At 38.2% G+C, this 27177-nt stretch overlaps 2 protein-coding genes across 3 annotated transcripts; one reads left to right on the top strand and one right to left on the bottom strand.

The window, feature by feature from the left end:
• Positions 1–6352: 6352 nt before the first annotated feature.
• On the bottom strand, positions 6353–8098 carry ACTL7A (actin like 7A). Its single transcript, XM_003761833.4, has one exon. The coding sequence runs from the start codon at positions 7825–7827 to the stop codon at positions 6493–6495; it is 1335 nt and encodes a 444-aa protein (XP_003761881.1). The 5' UTR covers positions 7828–8098; the 3' UTR covers positions 6353–6492.
• Positions 8099–10121: 2023 nt separating this feature from the next.
• Positions 10122–15524, top strand: ACTL7B (actin like 7B). 2 transcript variants are annotated; one of them, XM_031945550.1, is made up of 3 exons: positions 10295–10408; positions 11535–11684; positions 14133–15524. In XM_031945550.1, the coding sequence occupies exon 3, from the start codon at positions 14174–14176 to the stop codon at positions 15428–15430; it is 1257 nt and encodes a 418-aa protein (XP_031801410.1). In that variant the 5' UTR covers positions 10295–10408; positions 11535–11684; positions 14133–14173; the 3' UTR covers positions 15431–15524. The 2 variants fall into 2 exon arrangements, with proteins under 2 accessions (XP_003761882.1, XP_031801410.1); XM_003761834.3 differs by lacking the exons at positions 10295–10408; positions 11535–11684 and adding an exon at positions 10122–10221.
• The last annotated feature ends 11653 nt before the right edge of the window (positions 15525–27177 follow it).

The raw sequence follows: 27177 nt of genomic DNA, 5'->3' as shown, positions 1-27177 counted from the left end.
CCAGTTCATTTTCATTACTACTCCATGACTGTTATGTCTTATTCAGAACCTTCCATGAACTGCCCTTTATATGAAATAAAACCACAAAATAGCTCCTATATAGATTTTACTGATTACAGAATATAAACCACCAAGAAATTTTATTTTTATTACTCTGGATATAGAATAGTGATAATAAGAATTTTTACACCTTTGGTTGTCTTTGGTAACTTTCTGAGATATGTAGTCAAATTTGTCATATTTGATATTGATTTAAACAAATTATAAGAAGCAAACTTTGAGCTAGGAATAGGAATAAAAATATTTGCAGAGTTATGCTTCCTGCAAGCCCTGTAATAAGTAGGGTCATACTATTTAAGAATTGAAGCAGATTAGAATCTGGGCTCTGTAACAATTTGGCATTCAATAAGCCTCTATTAAGCACATAAAAATATGTCCAAAAGTCAAAAATTAAGAAGAGCTCCTTCATTTGAGTTTACATTTTACTGGAATCCCAAAGAAGTGTTGTTGTTTTTTGTTGTTTTTGTTTTTGTTTTACTGTCCAGAGCATTAGTAAGAATACCATATCTCTTTAGAAAAATGCTGAGACTACATCATTTGAAGAATGACTCAACAAACTGGTTTATGATATAATGGAATATTATGCTGTGTAGAAGACAGAGAACTCTGGGGGAAAGGTGAAATAACTTGCTAAACCTGGAAAAATGTATGTGCATAATGATTTCAACAGTGTACATGGAAAGGATTTTTTAGAAAATATATTATGATGATGAATAAACTTGTACCTGCAAAAGACATATGAAAATATATACCCCATCCCCACCTCCCCCTCTTTGCAGAGGAGATCCATAGGTGTGAAACCCTGCATGTACTTTGGGGGTGAGAGATATTTTGAGAAATTAAAGTGATATGAAAATAAAAGATATCAATAAAAAATGTTTTAAGTTGAATCAAAAAAATATATATACACACACACAAAAATAATCTGACTCTTTTCTAAAAAAATACATTAACAGTACCTATGTGAATTCCTGATATGCAATTTTCATCTATTAAATAGTTTAGAGGACTAATGCTTAAGTATCAGAAATGAGATTGAATTTGTATTTTGCTAAGCTCTCGACCTTTATTACATGATAAACATTGAGTATCCGAAAAAAGTCTTTGCTATGAAATGTTAAAAGTAGGAAAGATCTTTGTAGATTTGTATATAAATTGTATGTGTAAATATGTAGTTTAACTATTTAGTTCCCCTTGTTATTTACCACTATAGTAGTTCATAACTAAAATAAGTCCATAAGTTCAATAATTTTTCTATCATGTTGCAAATAAGATATCTCTGCTCAGTGGCAAGCTCAGGGAAGCAGGAAGAAACAGTTCAATTTTGGAAAGTCACAAATATTAATAAGGAATGTAGAATCTTAAAGCCAAACCCAGAAAGGGCCTCAGAGATTATGGGGGTCTTTTACAAATGAGGAAACTGAAACGAAGGAAATATTAACTTATCAAAGGCAGGTTTTGAAATTAGTTGTTTTGATCCCAAAGCTAGTAATATCCCCTCTATATCACTCTTCCTCTACTCCATTTACAACTCCACACTCTGAGATTTATAAAGCACTTTCCTCAGGATTAAATGGGAATAAATAGGAAAAGCAGAATTCTATAAGTTGGTGGGTCAGTCTGCAAAAACCAGTCTTTAAAATAATGGGAAGCAAATAGGTAAAACTCTTGCTGTCTACTTTCCCAGCAGAGTCTGACAAGCTGAAGATTTATAATGGCAAGGAGTGATGGTACTGAGAATAGACCTCAATCATTCTTCACTCTTCCCTTTGTTCCCACGTTGGGTCACGGTGGCCTTGCATAAGAAACATGAAAAGGAAATTGTTAGTATCTTGTCAATTCTCAAAGCTTGTTTTAAAACACAATTAAAAAAAAAACTTTTACTATGTTATAAAGATATGTCTGACTTAATTTAAAGATATAGTTCCCTAAATAAGTCATCTATAAATTTAATTTGAGGAATGATAAATTCTTCATTCTGATATCAAAAAAGGAAGTTTGGGGGGGGGGGGTCTTTAAACTTGTGTGTCTAATCATTAGCTCCTTCTTGCTCTTTTATCTGAAAAACAAAGAGAACACCAAGGTAAATAAAAACATAATAGTAAACCTGTGTTAACCTCTTTTTCTCCCTCTTTAACTTCTGTTCTTTAAATATAGCCAATCCTGAAAAACATTAGAATGGCTGGTATAACATAATAGGTGCTTAAAAACTTGTTTGTTGATTGATAGAAGATAGGGAGAAAGTTCTTGAAAGCAAGATTGGTGATTGGGGAATGAAGACAAAACAGGATTTAAAAGAAAGCATCAGAATCCATGTAGTAGTAAGAATATTGGGCATTGAATGATTTTAGAACTTGAGAAGGAGCCATAAGAGAACTATATTTAACTATATTTAAGCACCTGAACATACAGAAATAAAGATGGAGCACATTGACTTCAAGGAAGTGGCATTCTATCAAGGGATACAATGAATTAATGGGAAATTATTTAATCTTTTACAATATGCATAACTACCAGGAAGTCTGGAGTTTTTTGTCATGTTTAAATTTTGAGCTTCAAATCTAGTTTTCTTCCAGGCTCATCTTGATGCCTACCTGCAGGAAGCCTTTCCCTGTCTTGCCAGTATTACCTCTTCCTTCCCCGCCTCCCCTCTGCCCCCCATTCCTTTCATTCTCCCCTTCCCCAATCCAAAAAAATTGACACCTTTTCATTTTAGGACATAAGCTCCTTGAGGGCAGACGGTTCGTTTTTCTATTTTTAGCCTGGGACATAGTTGACACGTAGTTCTTCATTAGGTGGGTTAAATATAAACAAACCTGGATCCAGCCAAACTGGATCCCTCTTTCTCTTTCAAATAGTTCCCATACTTTCTCATGTACCTTTTCCTAGTTCCTGCTTTTCTGTTAATATACAAATAGGTACTTTTCATCTTTGCTCTGATATGTTACCCTCCTTCCAGACCAGTATAATGCTACCTTTTTCATGAAGCCTTCCCTAGCACTCCTAATTTGAATTGAATTCTCCCTCATCTCAACACTTTGTATTCCTCGTTAAGTATCACAATATAGTTTTAGTTATATGTATCTGTGTACATTTCATTATAGCTACTAGATGTAAATTCTTGGAGAGCATGAGAAATGTAGCTTAATTTTGCATTTCTAGAATCTACAGTAGATTGCACATATGGATATTTAATATTTGTTATATTACCTTGTAAGAGGATTAATGAAACCAGGGGAAAAAAATGTGCAAGGAAAATCACCTTAATTTAGTTAGGATCATGTCTAAACCATGAAAGGGCCCACAGGAAGGTGGTGTTCAAGGAAATGTCCATTGAACAAGTCACAAATACCAGGATACAAAGGCAAGAATAAAATGTTTCCTGCCCTCCAGCAACTCACATCTTATCTGAGGAGAAAACATATGTAAATTAGCATAGGATATACACAAAATATATACAAGATGATTTTGCAAGGTGGGTTATAGCACCTGGGAGATCAGGAAACCTTCATGTAGAAGGTAGTAGTTGAAGAAACAGGATTTTATGAGGCAAGAGTAAGGGAACATGTACTGCTGTAAGGAACAAGGCAAATTTGGTAACCTAAGAATGCTAAGAGGGAAGTGGTGTAAACCTAGAAAGGTAGATTGGAGCCAAGTTGGGGAGGCCCTTAGATGTCAAACAAAAAGTAATTTTTATTTGATCCTAGAGCCAAAAGGAAGCTTTCAGAGTTTACACAGCAGACTTAAACTTTGGGCATCTGTGGAGAATGGTTTAGAACAGGGAAAGACTAAACAAGGAGAGCAATTGGGACACTACTGCAACAATATAGGTGAGAGGGTTTGAAGTGGAATGATAATGGGAGTGGAAAAAAGGGAATAGATAAAAAAGATGGAGAAGAAGAAGATATGACTAATTGGGTATGTGGTGTGCAAGAGTCAAGAACTAAGATAGTAAACCTGGGTGATGTATGGAGTGTCCTTGACAGAAACAGGGAAATACATAGAAGGGAAAAATTGAGATGAGCAATGCAGATGGTACCCCATCCGTGCCCATCTATCTGTGTGACAGCTGATCTTTACCAGAAGCTTCAGGGCACCTGCCACAGCCAATGCTTTGGATCAGGGTGTGGATACAGGAGTTGAAGAAGAGTTTTTTGTAGTGGCCCCCATACAGTAGACGTGGGTCACTGAGTTGTAACCACTTGAGGAAGTGACGCTTGCTTGGTACTGGAGGGAAACGTAATGAACTTGTACCATGGTGAAAGCAGGGGAGTGGTGGGTATTAATGAGCCAAGAGAAAGTCAGGTTGTGTTGGAGACAAGTGTTCAATTGGCTCTCATTCATGATGATCATGGCAATGGGAAGCTACTCACTCTCTCCCATTGGCTGGTCATGAGCCCTCCCTCCCCCATCAATTCCCTTTGGGGGAATAGTAGTCCCTATGTTGGAAACCACTACTAGAGGTGACCCTGACCAGTAGCAAATACTCTCTTCATTTTTCCTTTGAATTCCAGATACATGAGAGACAGAGCCAGAAGTTTTCCACACAGGTCTACTTTTCTGTTAAGAGTTCATGAATTTGTTCTTTTATTTAATGGAGGATGAGGAAGAGAAAGAGAAGGGTTACAACCAAATAGGGATTCTAGACCAAGGATCAAATACACAGGTGACTTTGCTCAGATTAACTCAGTTTAGGTCATATTTATTCCCACTGAATATTTCATTACCCTGGAACATCTAAGAACACTTCCAGACTTGGGTGACAAATAGACCGTAGAAGAAAGTGCTACAATTTTTGGCCCTCTACTTCAACAACAGCAATACTAGTACAATTGTTTCTGTGCATATCACCTTTAATGAGTTCAAAGTATCATGAACACAAAGCCCATGCTGCTGTAGGACTTAGCCAGTACCTTAAGCTCATACGTTCACTTATGTGTCACAGAATTCAATTTTAAGGACACCTTATACCTTCAGTAGTCTAATTTTGCAGATAACAAAATTAGAAGCCTAGAGAGACTATAACTTGCCTATGGTTAGGTAAAGGTAGCAGGGATTGTGTCATATACAAAATCAAAAATCAGATTTAGTACTAGAAGAACTTTAGAAGTCTATTTTGGCTGAGGGAATTGAGACTTGGAGACAAAGATTGATTCATTAGTGACATTAGGATCTCAAAGAGAAACCTGACTCCAAATTTAGCAGTCTTTCTACTGTATCAGACTTTCTCCCTCCCATGAGAAATAGGTATTTAATATGTATTTATAAGTATTTAGTATGGATACTTAAATATCTATTCTGGGTATACTTATATACAAAGGTATTTAGTATATATTTATACAATTAATAATGGGCATCTTAGGTCTAGAAGTAGAAGATAACTCAAGGCTATCTAATCCAATTGATTTTGCAGATGAGGAAATAGGCCTAGGGAATTTAAGGTTGACAGTTGTTGACAAAAGGACTTTTACCACTATGATAACTTTGTATCTTTGAGAAATAAAAATTGTTAGGTCTGTGACTCATTAGGATATTGACTATGCAACTCTCCATACAGTATCTAGCATACAATAGTTGCATAAATGCTTGTTGATCATGTATTTCTTTCTATGGTTGACCCATTTCTATAGTCATCCTACTTGACAAATACAACCTGTTTTTTCTAGTCTCAGTTTGGGAGGGTATGAAATGATGCACACCTATAATTTTTTTAATCTTATACTGTATTGATGGCCATGTTCTGAGAATAATTTCATATTTCTTTGGTAGATATGCCCTGAGTAGAAAATATAAATTTGTATTTCTCTATAAATCGTCAATGAAGGGTTATGAACTTGAGTCCATGTTGCTTTTACTTAATTGCTGATTTCTTTATGTCTATACTTTGCTGAGCCTTGCCTGCCCACTTCGAAATGGAGTATTTACATAGATGATTGGCCTTTTCTTATTATCTTGAACATTTTTCCTCTTGGATAGTTTTACTTCAATTTCGAGGAGAAAATAAGCATTTTAAAAAATCTCCCCTGGTAAGCTGTAGTCAGAATGACAAGTAATAAACCTTCTGACTTCCCCCAGTTCTGATTATAAAATTGCACTAAATCAGTATTGCATGTAAGTAAATAAACCAGGCTTTTTCCTCTAAAGGAAAAATAAGTTTTTTTTTAGGTTAAACAACACAGCATATGCCTTTACACTTCCCTCTTCCCCCATCCTTTCATTTTGGCAAATACCTAAGTCAGATGACATATTTGTGATGTCTGCCATTCCTGTGAAATCAAGCAACAGAAGATCATTTACATTGTGAATTGGAACATGGTAATTATTGAATAGAACACGAGTTACGGTATTTTAGATATATCTTGGGCCACTGTCCTGAGAGGCAGCAGAGTTAATTGAGTCACGAGCACATGTTCCAGCAGACATGCTTTGGCTTCAGAAACATCTCCTGTATAAGAAGAAAGGCCCATGTTCCTGGTATTCTGACCGCTGGACCCAGAGGGACTGAAATCCCTGGAGGGAGGCCAGGATGGACCCCCCCGTCCACACCGAAGTGTCCCTTTCAGGTAACACACTCACTGTGGGGGTGTCATTCGGGCATATCTTAGACAGCTCCTTCTGAAAACGGGCAGGAAAGCCGTTCAACATGGTCGTGCCCCCGCACAACAGAATGTTGTTCATGAGGTCCCTTTTGAGGGCAACGTCACACTTGTTGAGGCAGGTCATGGTCTGGGTATGAAGGCCCAGTTGCATGGATTTGATAAGGGAAGGCTTGAAGAACATCTCAGAACACAGGAAACGTTCTTTGCCAAGAATAATCTCTTCTCCGTCTGGAAGCTGGTAGATAATTGCGTCATCTTTCACAGAGGAGCTCTCTTGGACAGGATCAGGAGCCATAAAGCAGTATTTTTTCTTGATGTCTTCCACAACGTTCGTTTGGTCTTCTGAAAATTGCTTACCAGATTGATTCATCAGCATCATCAGGTAGGTGGTAAGGTCAGAGCCAGCATAGTCCAGCCTACCTGTGATGCTCGGCAAAGGATACCCCTCAAAGATGGGGACCACGTAGGAAACACCATGGCCAACTTCTACGACCAGACCTGATGTCTTTCCATAAGAATACATGGACAGTCGAGATTGATAGGCTATGTGCATTGCTGGAGTGTTGAAGGTTTCAAAGAGCATCTCTGCATACTTCTCCCTGTTGGTATACGGGCCTAGGGGAGGATCTGACACCAAAACAGCATGTTCCTCGGTAGGGATCTTCATCTCGTGCAGAAAAAGATATTCCCAGATATCCTGCACCGAATCCCAGTCCACAATGATGCCATGTCTCAGGGGATTGACTAATTTAAGGCGGATATCGGGGTAGAGGAGCTCGTGACCAATAAATGTTTCTTTTCGGTTATCTCCGGTTTTGGCGGTCTCCATGTAAGGTTTCCCTACTGTAGTTGAAATCATATGACTAGGCCTGGGCTCTCCAGCGTAGCCACATTTACAGTAGCCCGTGCCGATGTCAACAACCACTGCTTTAGTTTTCTTGACTCTTTTGGGTTTCTCCTTAACTAATGTAGAAAGGGCATTTTCTTCGGGTTTCTTCTTGTTGTTGATAAGCAGTGCCTTTTTTGCGGGACCTTCTGTCAAGGAGGCAACCTGGAAAGATTCGGGTTCCTTTGAAAATTGTTCAGTTGCTTTAACAAGTAGAGCTCTCTTTGCTGGACCTTCCCCTATAGTCGCTACCTGTGGAGCCCATGTCCTTGTGAATGCCATATTTTTTCCCCTCCTCTCATGGATGTCTCTTTCCTTAGGCTCGATTGGCGTAATACAGAGGAAGAGGCCAAAATCAAAATGGTGACTTCAGAATCTTCCTGACAATGACATCACTGATTATGACATAAGGCAACTGTTGGTATAGCTTGGTGGAATAATGATTTTCAGTCACTGAGAAGTTTGCCCTGCTCTAGGATAAATCTTGGATTTAAAAAAAAAAAAGTTGGTCATTTCTGGGTGCTCTTTTCCCAGAACTAACTACTTTTAAGTCTCTCAAACCTTTTGCTTCCCTTTCTGTACCACTTGCCATAGAACACATTGTGAGTGGTTTCTTTTTCCTTATCCCTGCCTCTGAGTGGCTCTCAGCCTTTTTAATGAAAGATAACAGTGGGAAAAATTATTGTGGACTAATCTATTTCACTTGTTCCCACTTACCACTCCTTTCCAATTGTGTGAATAATTTATATCCCTGAGAAAATGATACTAAATGGCATTTTAAAAATTAAATATAAAAATAATTCATGCCAGAAATAAAAGCATATTCCTTTTTTTTCCCTATAATAACAATTCTCAAGGAGACTTTCTTGTTGGCCCCTCAAATTACTCTAAAAGCCACAACTTAGTAACGAAGCTGCCTAGAAGCATTCTCCATCCCACACCCTTACTAGCAACCTTGAACACCACTGCCCAATGGGACTAAAAGTACTACCCAGCTTTATGGGTCTATTCATTCTGCAAAACTACAGTGGAGACGTAGCTTCTTAAAATAATGTTAGGTAGATCCTATTATAACTATAAAATATTTATACAACAACATAAGAAAATTTTCAAGAATGTTTTTATTTAAAAAAAAGAAGCTTTGTGTATTTTCTGTTTTTCTTAAAATGCAATGTGCTTGGAAGTTTCATTGGCATGAGGAAATTCCCTCTAGGTATATTAGCACTTTTTCTGCAACTTAAGTCTTAAATCAAGCTGTTCCCAAACTTTTTGATGTCAGGACTCTTTTACACTCTCAAAACCTGAGTAATATAAAGAGAGCTCTTGTTTATTTGTATTATATCTATCATTATTAAAAATTAAATTTATTAGAAATTAAAAATGATACATTTTAAAAATATTTAATTATTTGTTTAAAATAATAAATTCATTAACTATTAACATAAAATAACATTATGGAAAATAACTTCCAGAACAAAAAAATTAGAAGAGTGGCACTGTTTTACATATTTTTCCTCAATAATATTTTGTTTTTCAAATACACATAGTTTGCAACATTCATTTTTGTAAGATTTTGTGTTCCAGTTTTTTCTCCTCTCTCTTACCTTCCTCCTCCCCAAGACAGCAAGCAATCTGATAAAGATTAAACTTGTACAATGCTTTTGAACATATTTCCATATTTGTCATGTTATACAATAAAAATCAAACCAAAAAGGAAAAAAAACATGAGAAAGAAAAAAGCAAACAAAACAAAGTGAAGATACTATTCTTTCCACATTCATTCTCCATAGTTCTCTCTCTGGATATGAATGGCATTTTCTATCCCAAATCTATTGCAATTGTCTTGAATCACTATTGCCTTGCTGAGAAGAGCCACATCCATATTTTGCATTTTTTTTTTGCAACTCTTTCATATCTGGCTTAATAGAAGTAAATCAATTCTCTTATTCACTTCAATCATATATTTTGATTAAAATATATTAAGAAAATTCAGCCTCGCACTGATGTGTAGTTGGAAAAGGAAGTATTTTAGTAGATAAGTAACATTTTAGTAGTAGTATGAATTTTGACCTGTTAGACCTTTGGAAAAAGGAATCCCTTGCGGGTCAATGGATCATACTTTGAGAACCGTTATTTTGGAGAGTTGACTGGGGACCTGAGAGTTTAATTAACTAACATACCCAAGGTCACGTAGCAAGTATGTATCAGAAACAGGTCTTAAACTGGTCTTTCTGACTTTAGGCCATCTCTCTACCCACTACACCTCTTTATCTTGTTTGTTGCTAGTATTCATCATACATACCATTGCTCCCATCTATGTGGGTATAACTAAGGGTAGTAGGTCGGTAAAGAGCTGAATATATCAGGCTCAGGTCCTCCTAGACCATATTTGGACAAGTCAGAGGGCCTGTTGTCCCAAAGCCTTAGTCTCTCCTCTCTTTCCCCTTGCTTTCCTCTTCTCCTCTCTCTCTCTCTCTCTCTCTCTCTCTCTCTCTCTCTCTCTCTCTCTCTCTCCCCCCTCCCCTCATCTCTGTGTGTGTGTCTCTGTTTCTATCTCTGTCTCTCTCTCCCTCTTCCTTTCTCTCATATCTATTCTCCCTGATTCCCTTCTTTATAATCAAAGTAAAGGAATTTATTTACTAAGATGGCATAAGAACTGTAAAGCATTTTCTTCAGGTACTTGTGGGACAAGTGAAGCACAGATTTAGATTATATTGATAATGACATATAAAGAAATCATCTTCTGCCTCTGTGTCTGTAGGACCCAATGTTCTTTCCTCTTCACATTGCTCTCCCCTAGCATACCCAAGTGCTCAGCTGAACTCTGTAGGCCTGCTTTCCACCATCCAGATCTACTGACCAAGTTAGTTTTCTCTTAAATTCACATACGACTTTCTTCTCTGTTCTCAGACACCTTCCTGTCTAGAATGTGTCTGTCTCCATATAGAATCTTGTGCATGTGTCTGCTACCCTTCATCTGGGGCTTGGATTCTCTCAAATTGTCAAATTGTCTTTTAAGGGATATTCTGTGCAAGTGTGGCCAATTGTTTTCCCAGTCAATGGCCAGGCTCCCCTTCTAATTCTGTCCAGAAGAATTCCACTTTTCATAAAATGTGTTGTTGCTAGGGTGTTGTTAGCATGTTTTTTAATTCAGGTTTAGGGAAGTAAGAATAGTAGCAAAGATGTGAGAAAGCATGAGACCTTTTCAGGGAGAAAAAATAATCCAATTTGTTTAAAACACAGTGCATGAGGGAAAGTGGTATTAGAGAAGGCTAGAAAGATAGGATGGAGTCAGATTATGGAAGAACTTTGAATACACTAAGTTGTGATTCAGTAGACAAGGGATAGCCATTGTGTTTGAAATCAGCTTCTTGCTTGAACCTGCTGGGCTATTAGGAACTTAACCTGCCTTATCCTAGACTAGCTCAAAGGTTCTTAAAAAAAATGATAACAGCAAAAGTTTTCTAAATGCTGCAATATCAAATATTCCACCAAGATTAAATTCCTTATGTAAAAATAAACAAGCACATCCATCTCATTAGTATGTAAATTTGCTTTTGTTTTTAATAAGTGGTAAAATTATGTATGTACTAGAGAATTGTTTTATATTACTTTATGATTTATTATCAGTAAATGTTCAGTTTATATACTTATTTTATATATCTACATAGCTTGGGGTCAGGTAAAAAATCTCCCGAGTGAAAAGGCATTGGGAATGAAAAAAGTTTAAAAAGCCCTAAACCAGATGACCTCTCCCCATTTGCCTATATTATATATAATCAATCAACAAATATTTAAATACCCACTACTATGCGCCAGATACAGAAAGAAAGAAAGAAAGAAAGAAAGAAAGAAAGAAAGAAAGAAAGAAAGAAAGAAAGAAAGAAAGAAAGAAAAGAAAAAGAAACTATCTCTGTCCTCAAGGAGCTTACATTTTAAATAATATATATATATATATATATATATATATATATTTTTTTTTTTTTTAGGGGAAGGGGAGGCAGTGCCCACTGGGCAGGAAAAGGCCTCATGCAGCTGGAAGAAAGCTAGGAGACTGAACTTTAAAACCTATCATACCAGCAACTTCAGACTTTCTGGTAGTTAACCATGGAACAACACATTTGCAACCTTGCAGCAAGGTTAAATACTTTTTCATTCATTCATTCTCTCCCTGAATGAACGTCAGTGCCCTGAAGTCAGGGTCTGTTTCATGTGTGTCTTTGTCATCTCTGTTGCTAGCCTGGCATTCAGTTGGTTCTTCTCCTATCTGTCTGCTGCTTCCTGAGACCCTTTGCTAACTCATCATTCATCTAGTCACCAAGCGTTGATTAATAACTCTGTACCAGACTCTGTGCTAAATGCTCACATTCTAATGTGAGGCAGCAAGAGACATACAAAGTACATAGAAGGATGTCCCTTAGCCTCCTGGAGCTTTCCTGAACTCCGTGGATAGTGTGTCAGGCCTGAAATTAGCATTCACATTTGGCCCCAGATGCTAGCTGGGTAATCCTAACCAAGTCACTTAACCTGTTTGCCTCAGTTTTGTCATTTGTAAAAATGAATCTAATATCTACCTCCCAGGGCTGTGAGAATCAAATGAGACAATAATTGTGAAGTGTTTAGCATAGTGCCTAGTATACAGTAAGCATTATCTAAATGTTAGCTATCAGTATTGGTTTTTGCTCCCATTCCTGGCATTTAATCAGCTCCCATGGGTTCAGTTGTCATCGCTGTGCAGATTACTACCAGATCTGTCAATCCAGCTCTCACCTCTCTCCTGAACACCCAGCTTGCATCACCAAGTGCCTATTGAATATCTCAAGCCAAATGTTCTGTTAGCAATTCAAATTCTGCATACATGGAACAGAATTCATTATTTCTCCTTGCAGACTCATTCCTTTTTAAACTTCCCTTTTGCCAGCATCCTTCCCAACAGCCAGGTTTACCATCGTAGTCTCATTCTTGGTGGCAACCAATTGACAAATCTTGTTGTTTCTATTTCTGCAAGTTTCCCATGTATATCTGCTTCTCTCACTCACACAGCTACTATCCCAGATCAGGTATTTATTTCCTCTGTCTTATAGCACTGAAATAGCTTCTAATTAGTTTCCCTGCTTCAAGCCTATGTTTTACCAAATTCTGGCTCCTCTACAAATTTTGTACTTTCTTGTCTCCTATGATTGAAATATTCTCCTTATAATCTTGTCTTTAAGAATTTTTAAAATAATACTATTCATCCTTTAAGAACCAACTCAAATGCTACATACTTACTCCAAGAAGGCTTCTCTGGTTCCCAGTTGAAAATGATCCTTCCCTCCTCAGATTTCATACACTTTGTATGCATATACACTTTATATGCATATCTGTTCTGTTCCAATCTAGATTTACTTGTGTATTAATTCCTTTTAAATTAAAAAAAATGTGAGGGAAGGGATTGTGTGTTACTGATACTTTTGGTATCTGATTTGGTATTGATATTGATACTGATGCTGGGGAATACCTAGCCCAGAACAGAAGATCTAGAGGACCTTAATATTTATTGAACTTTTCTCTTTGTTTTATTTTTTAATTGCTATCATAGACCTGTTACTTTTATTTTTAAATTTTATTTTTTAATCTTAAATTTATGCCAAAATAAAAGAGGGAAGAGAACATTTCCATATAGTAGAACAGGAAAAAGGAAGATTATGATAGTGGTGATGTTAATAGTTTTCATTTGTTTACTGCTCTACAAAGACAAAGAAAATTTATTTACAGCATCTCATTTGATTCTTAAAACTACAATATGAGGTAAGTAGGACAGGACAGGTCATTACTATTAATATCTCTTAAAGATAAATCTTAAATCTCAGTTTCTTCAAACAAAAATTTAAGGTCACCCAACCAAAAACTGGAGATAGATTTCAAACTAAAATCTTCTGATTCCAAGTTGAGTTCACTTTCCATTACTTCATAATGTAGGGTCTGCATTACCTTTTAGAATATAATAGAGGAATGAGTACTGGACTTATTTCATTAGTATAGGCAACTCCCTCTGCAAATACAAGTCAGTTATTTTCTCTGCAACTTCCAATCTTTAATTGTTTAGAATACTCAAAGTCATATGGCCAATATCTACTCAAATAAAACTTGACCCAGCTTTTCCTGACTCCAAGGCTGGCTCTTTATTCTCTACGCCACTGCAACTATATTTTTAAAAATTAGTTTCTTTGTTTTTTGTCTTAGAACATCATTTCTCAAGTTGCCTCTCTTGACTTTCCCTGCTGGTATTTTTCATCTCTTCTCAAAGAAATTAATCGGGGAAACTTCAGTTCTGAACCTGCCTGATTCTTTGAATACAACTGCTAATACTACCTTAAGAGGACTCAACCCTTCTTAGCAAAGGAGTAAAAGAGGGGTGGGATAGAGAGGTTCTCAGAATGAATGGTGCTTGGAGTTTTTAAATGAACTTTAAAGTGAAGTCCCCAGTACATCATATAGACTATCAAGGGGAAAAAACTCTGACGTATGAGTGCTTATTACATCATAATTACAGCTGTCGCCATGACATCCACCACAGAGTAATCCTTACTTATTTCTCACCACAGATCTCAAGTATGTGGATGTGAAAACTGAGTCAGGGAGGCAAATGGCAACGAGAAACACCCCTAGCCCAAGGCCCATGCCTGTAGGAACTGCCCAAGGTGATCCTGGGGAAGCCAGTGTATTAATGAATCTAGATGGGAAATCCATAGATAATGGGACACCAACACAGATGAAGTTGAAACCCAAGAAAACAAGAAAAGTCAAAGCACTAATCATCGACCTTGGCTCCCAGTATTGTAAGTGTGGCTATGCAGGAGAGCCAAGGCCCACCTATTTCATTTCATCGACAGTCGGTAAGCACTTCCCAGAGACTGCCAACTCAGGAGACAATCGGAAAGAAACCTATGTCGGACATGAACTTTTGAACACAGAAGTATCCCTCAAGTTGGTCAACCCTCTCAAACACGGAATAGTGGTGGACTGGGACTGTGTGCAGGATATCTGGGAGTACATCTTTCATTCAGCCATGAAGATTCTCCCCGAGGAGCATGCTGTTCTCGTTTCTGACCCCCCGCTGAGTCCCAGCAGTAACCGGGAGAAGTACGCAGAACTCATGTTTGAGACTTTTAGCATCCCAGCCATGCACATCGCTTCCCAGTCCCTGCTGTCCATCTACTCCTATGGCAAGACCTCGGGACTGGTGGTGGAGAGTGGCCACGGCGTCTCCCATGTGGTGCCCATTTCAGAGGGGGACATCATGCCGGGTTTGATAGGCCATGTGGACTACGCTGGGTGCGACCTTACGAATTACCTAATGAAGCTACTGAATGAAACCGGGCACAAATTCAATGACGAACACCTACACATCATGGAACACATCAAGAAGAAGTGTTGTTATGCGGCGTCTGATCCGGATGAAGAGTTCAGCTTGCCCCTGGAAGACTTACGGGTAGACTACGAGCTCCCGGACGGAAAACTGATCACCATTGGCAAGGAAAGGTTCTTGTGCTCTGAGATGCTCTTCAAGCCTTCCCTAGTGGGCTCTGGCCAGCAGGGCCTGCCCTCCGCCACCGCCGCCTGTCTCAACAAATGCGAAGCCTCCTTTAAGGAGGAGATGATGGCCAACATACTCTTATGTGGGGGCTGCACTATGCTGGATGGCTTCCCAGACCGCTTCCAGAGGGAGCTGAGCCAGCTCTTTCCCAATGACAGTCCCCTCGTGGCGGCGGCCCCGGAGAGGAAGACTTCTGTATGGACCGGAGGCTCCATCCTGGCCTCCCTCCAAGCCTTCCAGCAGTTATGGGTCAGCAAAGAGGAATATGAAGAACGAGGGAATGCTGCTATCTACAGCAAATGCTAAGCTCCAATGAGGCCCAGATGCCCCAAGCAACAATACCATGACAATGTTAACACATTACACATTTACCGACTTTCACATAAAGCTTTACCCTGAATCGCTTTGTGGGCGCTTTTGTCAGATTAGTGAGTAAGCTGGCAGCCGGGCAACAGGTATTGGCCAAACGAGGGACCCAGACCCGTAAGCCTTAAGAGCTCGCGTTTCTTTAGTACTTGCAAGTCCACAGAGTGCTTTTCTAAGAACTTTCTGACATAGCAAAGAAGCAGGAGGGGAGGGGATTGGACGTAGGTTATACATTTTCATAGCATTTTAATTTTTTACTAAGAGTTATCTTCACAGCAATGAGAGGATAATAATAGTAGTAATCATAGTCAACATTTCTTTAGTTCTTTAAATCTACATAAAAATGCTTTCTTTACAACTTGAGAGGGGTGGAAATAATCTTTTTTTGAGTACTTTAATTTTTAAAAATGCTTTCTTTCCTAACAGCATCCTGGCAGCGGGAAGATCAGATTTCAAATCTTATTTCAATTACTAATTCTGCATGATCTTGGATAAGTCACTTAATATTTCCTCATCTAGTTCCTTATCTAGCCTCTAAGGTCCTTCTAGTCCTAAATCTGTGATCAAGCTTTTTTTTGGGGGGGAGGAGGGGGTTCAGACTTAGGATTTCCATCAGGATGAGCTCTCTCTCTCTCTCTCTAATTGGGGTTAAGTAACTTGCCCAGGGTCACACAGCTAGGAAGTGTAAAGTGTCTGAGGTCAGATTTGAACTCAGGTCCTCCTGACTTCAGGACTGGTGCTCTATCCACTGCGCCACCCAGCTGCCCCAACTCTCTCCCCTGATAAAGACTGGCCACTCTTCTGCAGACCATGGTTTTAGAGAGAGGTCTGGAGCACTGAAGTTAAGTGATTTGCTTATGGTCAGGAAGTAAGAATGATACTTGAACCCAAGTTCAGATTCCAGGTCAGTGCTGACCTTCTCTATAAGAGAGGCATCCCAAGGGGCCCTTGGAGCATGCTCAGTGCTTTGCATCCCCTCCTGGATAAATGGATGTAGCCTCTTCTGATTGGCTCAATAACTAGAAAAGCTCCCTCTTTAATACGGGAAAGACCAAGATGGTCATTCTTTCTGACTCCCTCCTGCTGTATCCAAAGGGGGAAGATCACCATTGACCCAAAAGCTCTGACACCATGAACTATGAGAGGGGGAAGTGTCTTTCTTGCCCTGACTCTAAGAGAAGGAGGTCTGGTGCTGTCATTTGTGTCCTGTCATTTACTCTAGTGTCCGACAGAGGTAATTCCCACCACTTCAAACCATGGTGACCTTCAGCTAGAATTCCTGCAGAAACTTGCAGCTAGGACAGGGAGCTGGAGAAAGCAGAGTCCTCCTGGAACCTGAACCTGAATTCGGGGTTTTGGACTTGGAACTTGAGACTATGTGTTCTGTAGTTAAGTAAATTCGATTATAAACCTAATCCCCTTCTCTTCCCTAGAATATGAGGAGGTAGTATAATGGTAGAGGTGGATATGATGTTCCACATTTTGGGAGAATATGCATATATATTTGTTATTATGCATTTGAAGCAAATTTGTTAATGCTTAAATGGAACTGAGGTTCCTCTACACTTGAAGGAACACTGTGGGCAAGGGCTAGAAGCTTAGACAACTTCTTCACTTCTTAAGAATGACACTTGAGAACTCTCTGGGAAAGATAAACTATAACCTACCTAAACTTCAGATAGTGAAGACTGGACAATGTTTCAACAAAATAAATCTTTTTATCTCTTTTAAAACTCTGAGGTAATTGAGACCCAAAGAGGTAAAATTACTTGCCTAAGTTACATAGCTCATAAATGTCAGAGCTCAGGCTTAGAATTCAGGTCATCCAATTCCCAGGAAACTAGAACTTTTTCTACTTAAGTTTTTATAACTTTTATATATTATAATATATAATATATGATATATAAATAATTTTATAAAATATAATTTTATAATCTAATTCTAATAATAAGCTATATAGGCTTCATGCTTACGAAGGAAGCATAGAATATTTGGATTATGATGTAACATTTCTATTACTTCCTCTGAGTGACTAAATAGAACTAAGTTTTTCTGTAATGCTAAGATTCTGCACTTGCTGGTTGAAAAGACCTATAATAACCAAAACAGCATTAGGAGTGTTTCCTGACAAAAATGCAACTATCTTTCAATTGGGCCCTTTATTGTTAATTTGCATTTGCGGCAAGTGAGAGAGACCAAAGTAGAAAGGATTTGTCCAATATTTTGTAAATTAAGACAGAATCTCGGGCTTTTGACCATCAATTTCATGCTCTGGCTTGTCAGGGAAAAGTGCTTAGACCTGTCCTGCTGAGCCGAGGGAGGGACTTCTGGTGGGAATTTAGTTACAGAGAAGGGCAAAGAGTGATGAGAGTAAGTCAGAGGAAGAAACAGGAATCAGGTCCTTGAGATGAGGAGATAGCATGGATGAGCTGAAGGGAGTGGGGTGGGGTATCAGGAACAGAACAAGTCGGGAACAGAAAGGAGCAGAATCAGGTTTGCTGAGCCAAGCTTCCCACTTTTGATGAGGTATGATAGAAAACATTTCAGAAGATCTAGTCAGCATCATACCTTTTCATCTATTCTGTACCCATACTTTTCCCATAGCAGTAAGTTGGTACAACAAAGAAGCATCTTGCAATAAGCAAGAGCACTCTTCAAGTGTTAGGGTAGGCTATTGGGACTACCAATCAAATCACCAAAATTTGTTAACTCATCTATATGGCCCTCCATGTTAAGTGCTAGGGACTCAAAAATAAAACATCACAATCTACTGCCCTCCAGGAGTTTACCAGAGAGGGATCCAAAAGGAATACAGAGAAAGCAAATTATGATGATAAGAGGTAAAGGAAAATTGAAAAAAAAAATTGAGAAGAAAATCTAGTAACTACCACACATGTCAGAGCTTTAGGGGAAAAAAAAGGATTACAAATGACAGACCCAGAAACAACAAATTCCTTCTAAGTAATAGTTAAATATCAAGCAATGGAGCACAAGAAAAGAAAATTAAATCTAAATAGAAGCAACTAATAGTTATATCTATCATAACCTTTCCTGAAAATTTTGAAAAACTCTTGTTTTCCACATGTGGAAGTCCATAGGATCAGGGAGTTAGAGCAGAAAGGAACCTCTGAGATCCATAAGTACAAGACCACACAATTCATGAATAGCAAAGCTAAGATTCAAATGGAGGTCCTCTCAAAAACGTTTTTTCCCTCACTGAACCACTCTAACTTCCACAATCAAAGTTCATTTGCAATTCCATGTTATTTTTTTTCCTTTGTTTCTCAACTCAGATTGAGAGTTGTAGCTTTAAGATCTAAGTAGTCTCATTTCTTTGAACAATCCAAATGAAGCACTGTCTTAAACCAAGGCCTCCCTATCATATGTAATAGCTTCCAATCCCCTCAAGGGTTTCTCCTTATCTTCCCTTATGACAGGGCTGTCCCTTACTCACTACTGACTCCCCTATTGCTTATTTGTAGATAGGTATGGGTGTGTGAGGTTTCAATATACACTGTCACATATAACCCTCAATAAAGACTAGCTAGAAACAATCATTTCTGCCGTCTGACAATCCAAGGTCTTAACCAATTATGGATCCCTTTTTGGGATCATGTTTTAAATACATAAAATAAAACACATAATATTATATAGGAAACCACTTATATTGAAATAAGTTATCAAAATAACTATTTTTAAAGTTCACGGATGCCAAGTTAAGACTCCTCTAAGCTTTATGTTAATGCCTACAGATTTTTAGGACCTTTCAGGGTCTTCATATTTATAAAAGATCAAAGTTTTAAGGTTCTAAGGACCTTTTAATTTTAAATATGAGGAAACTGATACCAGAAGTCCCACAGGTAGAAAAAAGTAGAGCTGGGATTTTGACCCAGACTTTTTTGCCTTTACCTCCATAATGTGTAAAGCATCATATTGTTAACAGGTACAGGGGATACAATGACAAAAATTATTTATTCCACCATTTTAGGAAAGTCAGTTTGACAAGATGGATTAGTGAGTAGAGGCTGTCTTTCTGATGTTCTAAAAGTTGGTAGTGTTAGCTACTTAGGATCACATGAAAGTGTGGATTGAAAGGGATCAGCAGGTATCTTTACTTAGAAGATTCAGATGGGAACAAGTTAGTGCTTTTTACCTCTTCCTGAAGGATGCCAGAAGAACTGTGGGATGTATGGGGTAGAAAGGTCACTGCAAAACCAGGCCATTTATTTTAAAGCTTCAGTGTTTCAGTAAAAGAGGTTTCACAAAACTGAATTTTTCTCCCAAAAGTATATGGAAAACTGGGTTGGATTTTGGTGCTAATACATACTTCTATAATTATCTTAGGGTAAGAGGAAGTAGAGGTGTCAAATTGTTTAGAATTAGAATATTAGGATTGTTTAGAATTAGAATATTAGGAAATAATGAACAAGTATTTGTTAAGTGCTTGTCAGGAACAGTACTCTGTGGAGGATATTAGAAAGGGCAAAAACCATTTCTGCCCCTCCATACAACTCAGTTTATAACACAGGTATTATAGGATAGTTTAAAAAAAAAAATGGATTTGAAATGAGAAAGGCTTGAGTTAAAATCCCAAACTGAATGCTTAGTAGCTGTATAAGCATAGGCAAGTCACTTAATCTCTTTGAACATCTATAAAATGGGCATAATATCTCTTGTACCTACTACAAAAGTTGTTCTAAGAATCAAATGATGTAACCTCCAAAGCTGTTGCATTCTTGGGCTGCATTAATAGAATAATGGCTTACTAGAGTTCTTAATCTCAGGTGTGTGAATTTTCTAAAAAATATTTTGATAATTGTATTTCAGTGTGATTGGTTTTCTTTGTGATCCCATGTGCAGAATTTTATGCATTTAAAAACATTCTTCTGAGAAAGGGATCCATAAGTGTCACCAAACAACCAAAGGGTCTCAAAAAAGATCAAGAACTCCTGGCTTGTAGGAATTAGGAGGAACTCATCAGTCTGCCCAGGATAGGGAACATTTGGAGCACTGTATCCAGTTCTGAGTACCACATTTTAGGAAGGCCATTGACAAATAAATTGGAGAGTTTCTAGAAGAGAGCAACTTGGAATGGTGAAAAGCCAAAGGGTGAAAATGAAAAGCTCTATACCACGTGATGATCTGGAGAAGGAACTGAGAATGTTTAGTCTGCAGAAAAGGTTTTAGGGGTGAGACATGATGGCTGTATTCAAATATTTGAAGGGCTGTTATGTGAAGACTTATTAAACTTAGTTTGGCTCCAGAGGGCAGAATTCAAAGGAACAGCTGAAAATTTGAGGGAGATAAATTTAAGTTTACATCAGGAAAAAAAAAAAAAAAAAACTTATGAACAATTAGTGCTAGCCATAAATGGAATGCACTGCCTCTAGGGAGTGGGTTTCCTCTCACTGGAGACTTCCAAGCAAGGACTGAAGGTCACTTAGCAGGTTTGGGAAGGGAGTCATTGCAGGCATTCTTGTTTGGGTTCCTTCCATTGGGAACCCTAATTCTGCTTTGCAAGCCTTGAAGGACCATGTTATGTGTAAGAGAAGGAAGTGACTCTACTATAACCTCACAATACAGTTTAGTGGCAATAGCCCCATGCTCTCTCCACTGCAGCCCCATTAAGTATCACAATCTTGACAAGTACAATCGACTTCTCCCCTCTCAATAGTCTCTTCTCTAGTGGTTTCCATGACAACGGATTTTCCTGGCTTCCTTTCCCTTTCACCATTTGATCTTTTCCTGACTCCTTAAGAATAAACATTCTCTCAGATTCTGTCCTGAGCCCTCTCCTCCTTCCTTTAAATTATATTTTTTTAGTGACCTTATTCATTCCTATGGCTTCAATCAACTGTGTACGACTCCTAAATTTCCATCATTGTCCTTTCTCCTGAATTCTAAACCCTCATTTCCAACTGGCTGCTTGGACAACACTACTTTGATTTTCTGCTAAAATTAAACAGCTTTCAAAAACTGAGTTACTTATATTCCTCTCCACATATTACTTCTACTTCGGCCATCACTACTTCTGTCAGTCTTTCTAATTTCCCATATTCGATTTTCTTCTATATTTACCCCCTTCCCGCCCCTTTCATATCCATCCAGTTACCGAGTCCCACCTACTTTGCATCTGCAATGTCTCTCATCTATCCTATATCTATTCCCATTGTTACCTAATAGAATATTGCTCACCTGGAAAATCACAATAACTTCCTAAACTTTATTCTCTCTTCCCCAATCTACCCTTCCTACTACAGTCAAATTAATTTAATATAGGTAGTCATGCCATTCATTCCTTTGCTCAAAAACCTTCAAAGCCCCCCAATTGCCTATGAATTTTGCTTATGAATTCTAAGTTTGAACTTCTTAGTCTGGCATAATCTGTTACCACTACTTATATCCTTGTCTTGTCTCATATTATTCCCTTTTATATGCTCTATGAACTACTACCTCTGAGCAATACTTCCCTGCCTATGTGCCTCATTTATACTCTTCCATAAGCCTGTATTGTCATTCCTTTTCCTCCAGTTGAATTCCTATCTATCTTTTAAGCCCAGGTGAACTTCCTACCTCCTCCATGAAGCCTCGCCTGATCCTTACCAACCTTTTCCTTAGAACCTTAACTGTTTTCTCCTTTTTGGTGCACTCAACATCACTCAATATTATAGTTACACTTCCTAGTTCTGTGACTCTGGGCAAGTCATTTAACCCTGATTGCCTCAGTTTTCTCATCTGTAAAATAAGCTGGAGAAGGAAGTGGCAAACCACTGAATATCTTGCCAAAAAAAAAAAATCCCAAAACAAAATAAAGCCAAACTCAAACGGTCACAGAGATTTGGGCATGATTGAAAAGGCTGAACAAAAAAAAAATGTCCTTACAATGTTAGTTTTTTCCCCTAAAAGACTGTAAGCTCCTTGAAAGCAGAGAATGTTTCTTAACTACATTTCTTTAACTTAAGAGGCTGGAGATGGCCCGTATACAATGGGAGATCTCTAACTGGCCCTTGGACCCAGATGGCTCTGGAGGGGAAGGTGAGGTAGGTGAGCTTGCACAGTTCTCCCTTACTGAAATCCAAGTCACTTGCCAATCATAGCATCACCCCTCTGATGTTATGGTCCAACAATCTAAGTGACTATTATTTTTTGTTCCCCAGGACTTTCCTTTCTCAATGAATTCAGTACTTTGCTCAGTCTTTCTGGCCTCCTTCTTTCCCTTATTCTAGATTTCTTCAGTATACATATTAGTTGGTGTTTAGTCTTGTCACAGCAAGCTAATCCTGTGGTGGGTTCTTGTGGCAATTCTAGAATAGTTTGCCATTTCCTTCTCTGGTGGATTGAGGCAAACACGTTAAGTGATTTGCACAAGCTCACACAGCAAGTGTCTGAGGCCATTCGTACTTAGGTCTCCTTGATTCCAGACTCAGCACACTCTTGGCCGAGCCACATAGCGCTGTCTATATGTATTGGGATCCCATTCCAATACCCTGACTTTCCAATTCCTCATCATATTTACTTTCCATGACCACCTTCAATCCACCTTAGCTAAGCATAGAGATTTTGCCTTCAGCCACAAGTATTCCAAGTCCTTTTTCAAACTTATTCCTCTTCTCAAACTCTGAAGTTCCTTTATCTAATCCTTTATCATTTTATCTTTCCCAGTGTCTTAAAACCTCTAACCCTTCTCTTCTTCTACTCCATTGCTCATTGCTTCTATTCCTTTCTACCCTCAGTTCTTATCCAGGCCATCACTATTGAATTGATTTGGCTCTCTTGTCTTATCTCCATCCTTTGATGAACTAAATGAAATTTATCTTAAATTTTTTCTCATCACTAACCACAACTTAGCTACTACCCCCCCCCCAAATTCTAGATTCCTCATATCATCTGCCTTTTTTAAAAAATTCCTTTTTTTGCTGAATGGAACAGAAAGAAATCACAAAACTCTGCTGACTTAATCCCCATACTCTTAGCTGAGCACCTTGTCTCATATTTCACCCCTCAAATTGAGGCTGTTAACACAGAACTACCTCTTCTCTCCTCTCCTCTCCTCTCCTCTCCTCTCCTCTCCTCTCCTCTCCTCTCTCATCATTCAGACATCTTTCCTAATAATTTCCTCCTTCACTGCAGATGAAAAAGTGGCCCTTTTCCTTGCCAAGGCCGATCTATCTCCATGGACCTTTGACTGTATGCCTTCCATACTTTGCTAGCAAATTGCCCCTACTATTCTTTCAGCTCCCCCTTATCATTCTCCATATCTACTGACTTCTTCCCTTTACAGTCTGACTTCATATCTCATCAATCAACTGAAATTGCTCTTTCCAAAGACACCAATAATCTCTTAATTGCCAAGTCTAATAGCCTTTCCTCAATTCTCATTCTTCTTGACCTGTCTTCAGCGTGCTCTTACTGTACATCAGCCTGCACTCTTGGCTATTCTTGCCTTTCCAGGTTTTTATAACACTGCTCTTTACTGGTTCTCTTACTATCTTTTTTTTTTTTGCTAGATCTTCACTAGGTCATACTATGAAAAGTCAAGGTTAGAGCTTCTCTTTTCCCTCTATATGATCTCACTTGGTGAATTTATCAGCCTCTTTATCATCTCTATGCAAATAATTCCTAGATCTATGTATACAGCTTTGGTGTCTCCTGAATTTACAATCCTGCATCACGCACTGCCGTTTTTTAATTGTCTCAACTAGATGTATCCACTGGCATCTTAAACTCTTATCCAAAACAGACCCCATCATCTTTTCCTCCAATATCTTTCTGCTTACAAACTTGCCTATCAAAGAAAACTTCCCTGACTTTCCCTGATTTTTTCCCCATGCTCAGCTTCTTGTTTTATCCTCCTTATTCTCATATTCAGAGACTATGAAATCTGATGCCAAATTTTAACGTTTCTTTTTTCACAGGATCATCTCTTGTATACTTCCCCATTCTCTCCACTCATTCATTATATCATCATATTACCTTTTTCTTGGACTATGTCAATAATCCTGACCATGTTTCTCCCTATCTCTCTCTATCATTCTTTCAGCTGCCATGATATTTTTTCCTAATATGAAGATCTGATCATGTCCCCCTTCTTCCTCCATTCACTGAACTCTGATAGTCTCCTAGTCCCCCCAACGTCAAATATAAACTCCTCTGTTTGGAATTTGCAGCTTCTCACAACCTGATCCCTTCTTACCTCTCCATTATCATTATTTATTCCCCTGACCATGAACAATATAGTCCAGCTATATTGTAGGACCTCAAAGGACACTCCATTTCCCAACCTTTTATATTGACTGTTCCTCATAGCAGAATGGTCTCCCTCTCGATATTTGCTTCTTAATTTCCCTGGTTCCCTTGAAGACTCTGCTTAAAGCCTGTCTTCTGCTGGAGGTCCTAGTACTCAGAGCTTTCACCTCTGATAATTATCTTTATCCTTATTACCTTTGTTATTATTGCCTTTCATTTTCTCTCTATTTTGCACAAACCTAATTATTTACATGTTGCCTCTTCCCTGTCCCCTGACCCCCCCATCTTAGACTGTATGCTGCTTATAAACACGGATAGGATAGGGCTTTTTTTTTTTTTCTTTGCCTTTAATATTCCCAGTATTTAGTACTGGTACCTAGAAAGTGCTTAATGGAAGCTTGTTGCCTGACTGAGCTTCTTCCTATAATCTTTCCAGCTCCTAGTAGAGTATTCTGCACATAGATGATGATTAGGAAATATCTAATGAATTAACTACCTGTCCCAGTAGCTTTGAGACCAAATTCTTTTAGTGTTGTGAATGTTTTTAAAGAGTAGCATCCAATATAAACTTGGCAATAAGCCTTAATAGACTGTATAAGAAGTGATCTCTCAACATTTCTAAATTATGAATTCACTTTCTGTAATGAGCCAGAACTGGAAACAAGGTGATAACTCAATGGAATTGATAGAAACAATGCTTAAGTTAACACCTTTGAGAGTTCACACATTAGTTCACACATTTGGGAGATTTCAGGGTTCAGTATGAGATATCCAAATTCACACCTCCCATAATCCCACTTTCAGAGGAGGAGTCAGCCTTTGAGTTTACACTTCTAAAAGAACATACAAACACCTGAGCCCATAGCCAGCAGCTACCCCCAGAAGACCTTTCTGCAATGTCAAAAAGAGTATTTTGTTGCTTGCTATGTAATTAAAAATCAAGCCAGAGGGTTGAAACCAGATATGATAACAGTATGTCTTAATTGATATTATTCAGGGTAGGGTCCACAGACCCTATGGTTCACATAGATTTCAATTATTTTGAAAAAAATTAAATATTTTTATTAACCTCTAGTTGAAATTTAGCATTTCCTTTCATTATAAATGTAGGCAACAAACCATGGTAATATAGCAATATCTTTTCACTAACAGAAAAAAGATATTTTCATATCATCATAGTAGTTGCAGATTATCTTGAAATATTTCATCTCACCACTCCTTTGAAATTATGGTAGCCACTAGAACTACTGCTAGACATTTTGCTATATCACATATTTCTTTAATAGGTTCATAACTAGGTTTCAAAATTATGGGTTACTTTGCATGTATTTTATTTTATGCAACTTAAAACATTATTCTGAGAAAGGGGTTCATAAACTTCACTTGATTGCCAAAGATTGACATAAAGAATCATTAAGAATTGCCTTTTCTCAGCAGTTTCCTAAATGGTTTTCATAACTCTTATGTATTTTCACTAGCTCACTTTTGGAAAATCCATCAGGTAACTATAGGAAAAAAACAGGAAGAGGAGGATTTCCACCCCCTTTTTAACTCCCAAGGTGTTCGTCTTGTGCTTCGCACAAAAAGGGAGAAATCGGAAAAATCTACATCTGAAATCTGGGCTTCCAAGTATCTACTACATCAGCCCAGGTATCCAAAGTAATCTGGAAAATAATTTGGCTCATAATAAAGATAAACCTTGTAAGGATGAACCTTCTTTTTTAGAGGAGGAATTTTCAGCTCAGAGACTTTCACTGGCTTGCTTGAGATCAGACAGGAAGTGTTGAAATTTGTCAAACCCAGACTTTCTGACCCCCATCCACTGCTTTAAAAAATATTAAAGCAGGTTTATATTAGGAATATTTATAAGCCTGAAACATTCAGACATTTTACTGCTCCAACCACATGTTCAGATCCTGGTATGTTGAGGAAGTAACTGAGTCACCCTTCTCATATAAAAAGCAGGAGCCACCATCAGAGAGAAACGTGGCGATGACTATAAACAGTAATAGAATAGAATAGTAAGCTGACTGTCCTGACTAATCCTGAGTTCTCAATTATTTCAGAAACCTATCAAATATGTTAAGCTGCCTTTTTTATTCAGTATATTCTTTTTGGGGAGGGGGATGAGGCAATTGTGATTAAATGACTTGCCCAAGTTACTTGTAAGTAACTTCATACAGTTAGGAAGTAGTAAGTGTCTGAGGCAGAATTTGAACTAGGTTCCTCATGAACCACAGGACCAATGCTTTTATCCACTGGGCTATGTTCCTGCCTCTATTTAGTAGATGTTCTTTTGGTGTTTTTTCCCCCCTGAGGCAATTGGGATTAAGTGACTTGCCCAGGGTCACACAGCTAGAAAGTGTTGTGTCTGAGGGCAGATTTGAACTCAGGTCCTCCTGACTTCAGGACTAATGCTCTATCCACTGCGCCATCTGGCT

Source organism: Sarcophilus harrisii, chromosome 1, assembly GCF_902635505.1.
Source record: "Sarcophilus harrisii chromosome 1, mSarHar1.11, whole genome shotgun sequence".
NCBI classification, from domain to species: Eukaryota; Metazoa; Chordata; class Mammalia; order Dasyuromorphia; family Dasyuridae; genus Sarcophilus; species Sarcophilus harrisii.
Note: the sequence above shows the minus strand (reverse complement) of the source record. Positions and strands in the feature narration are given on the sequence as shown.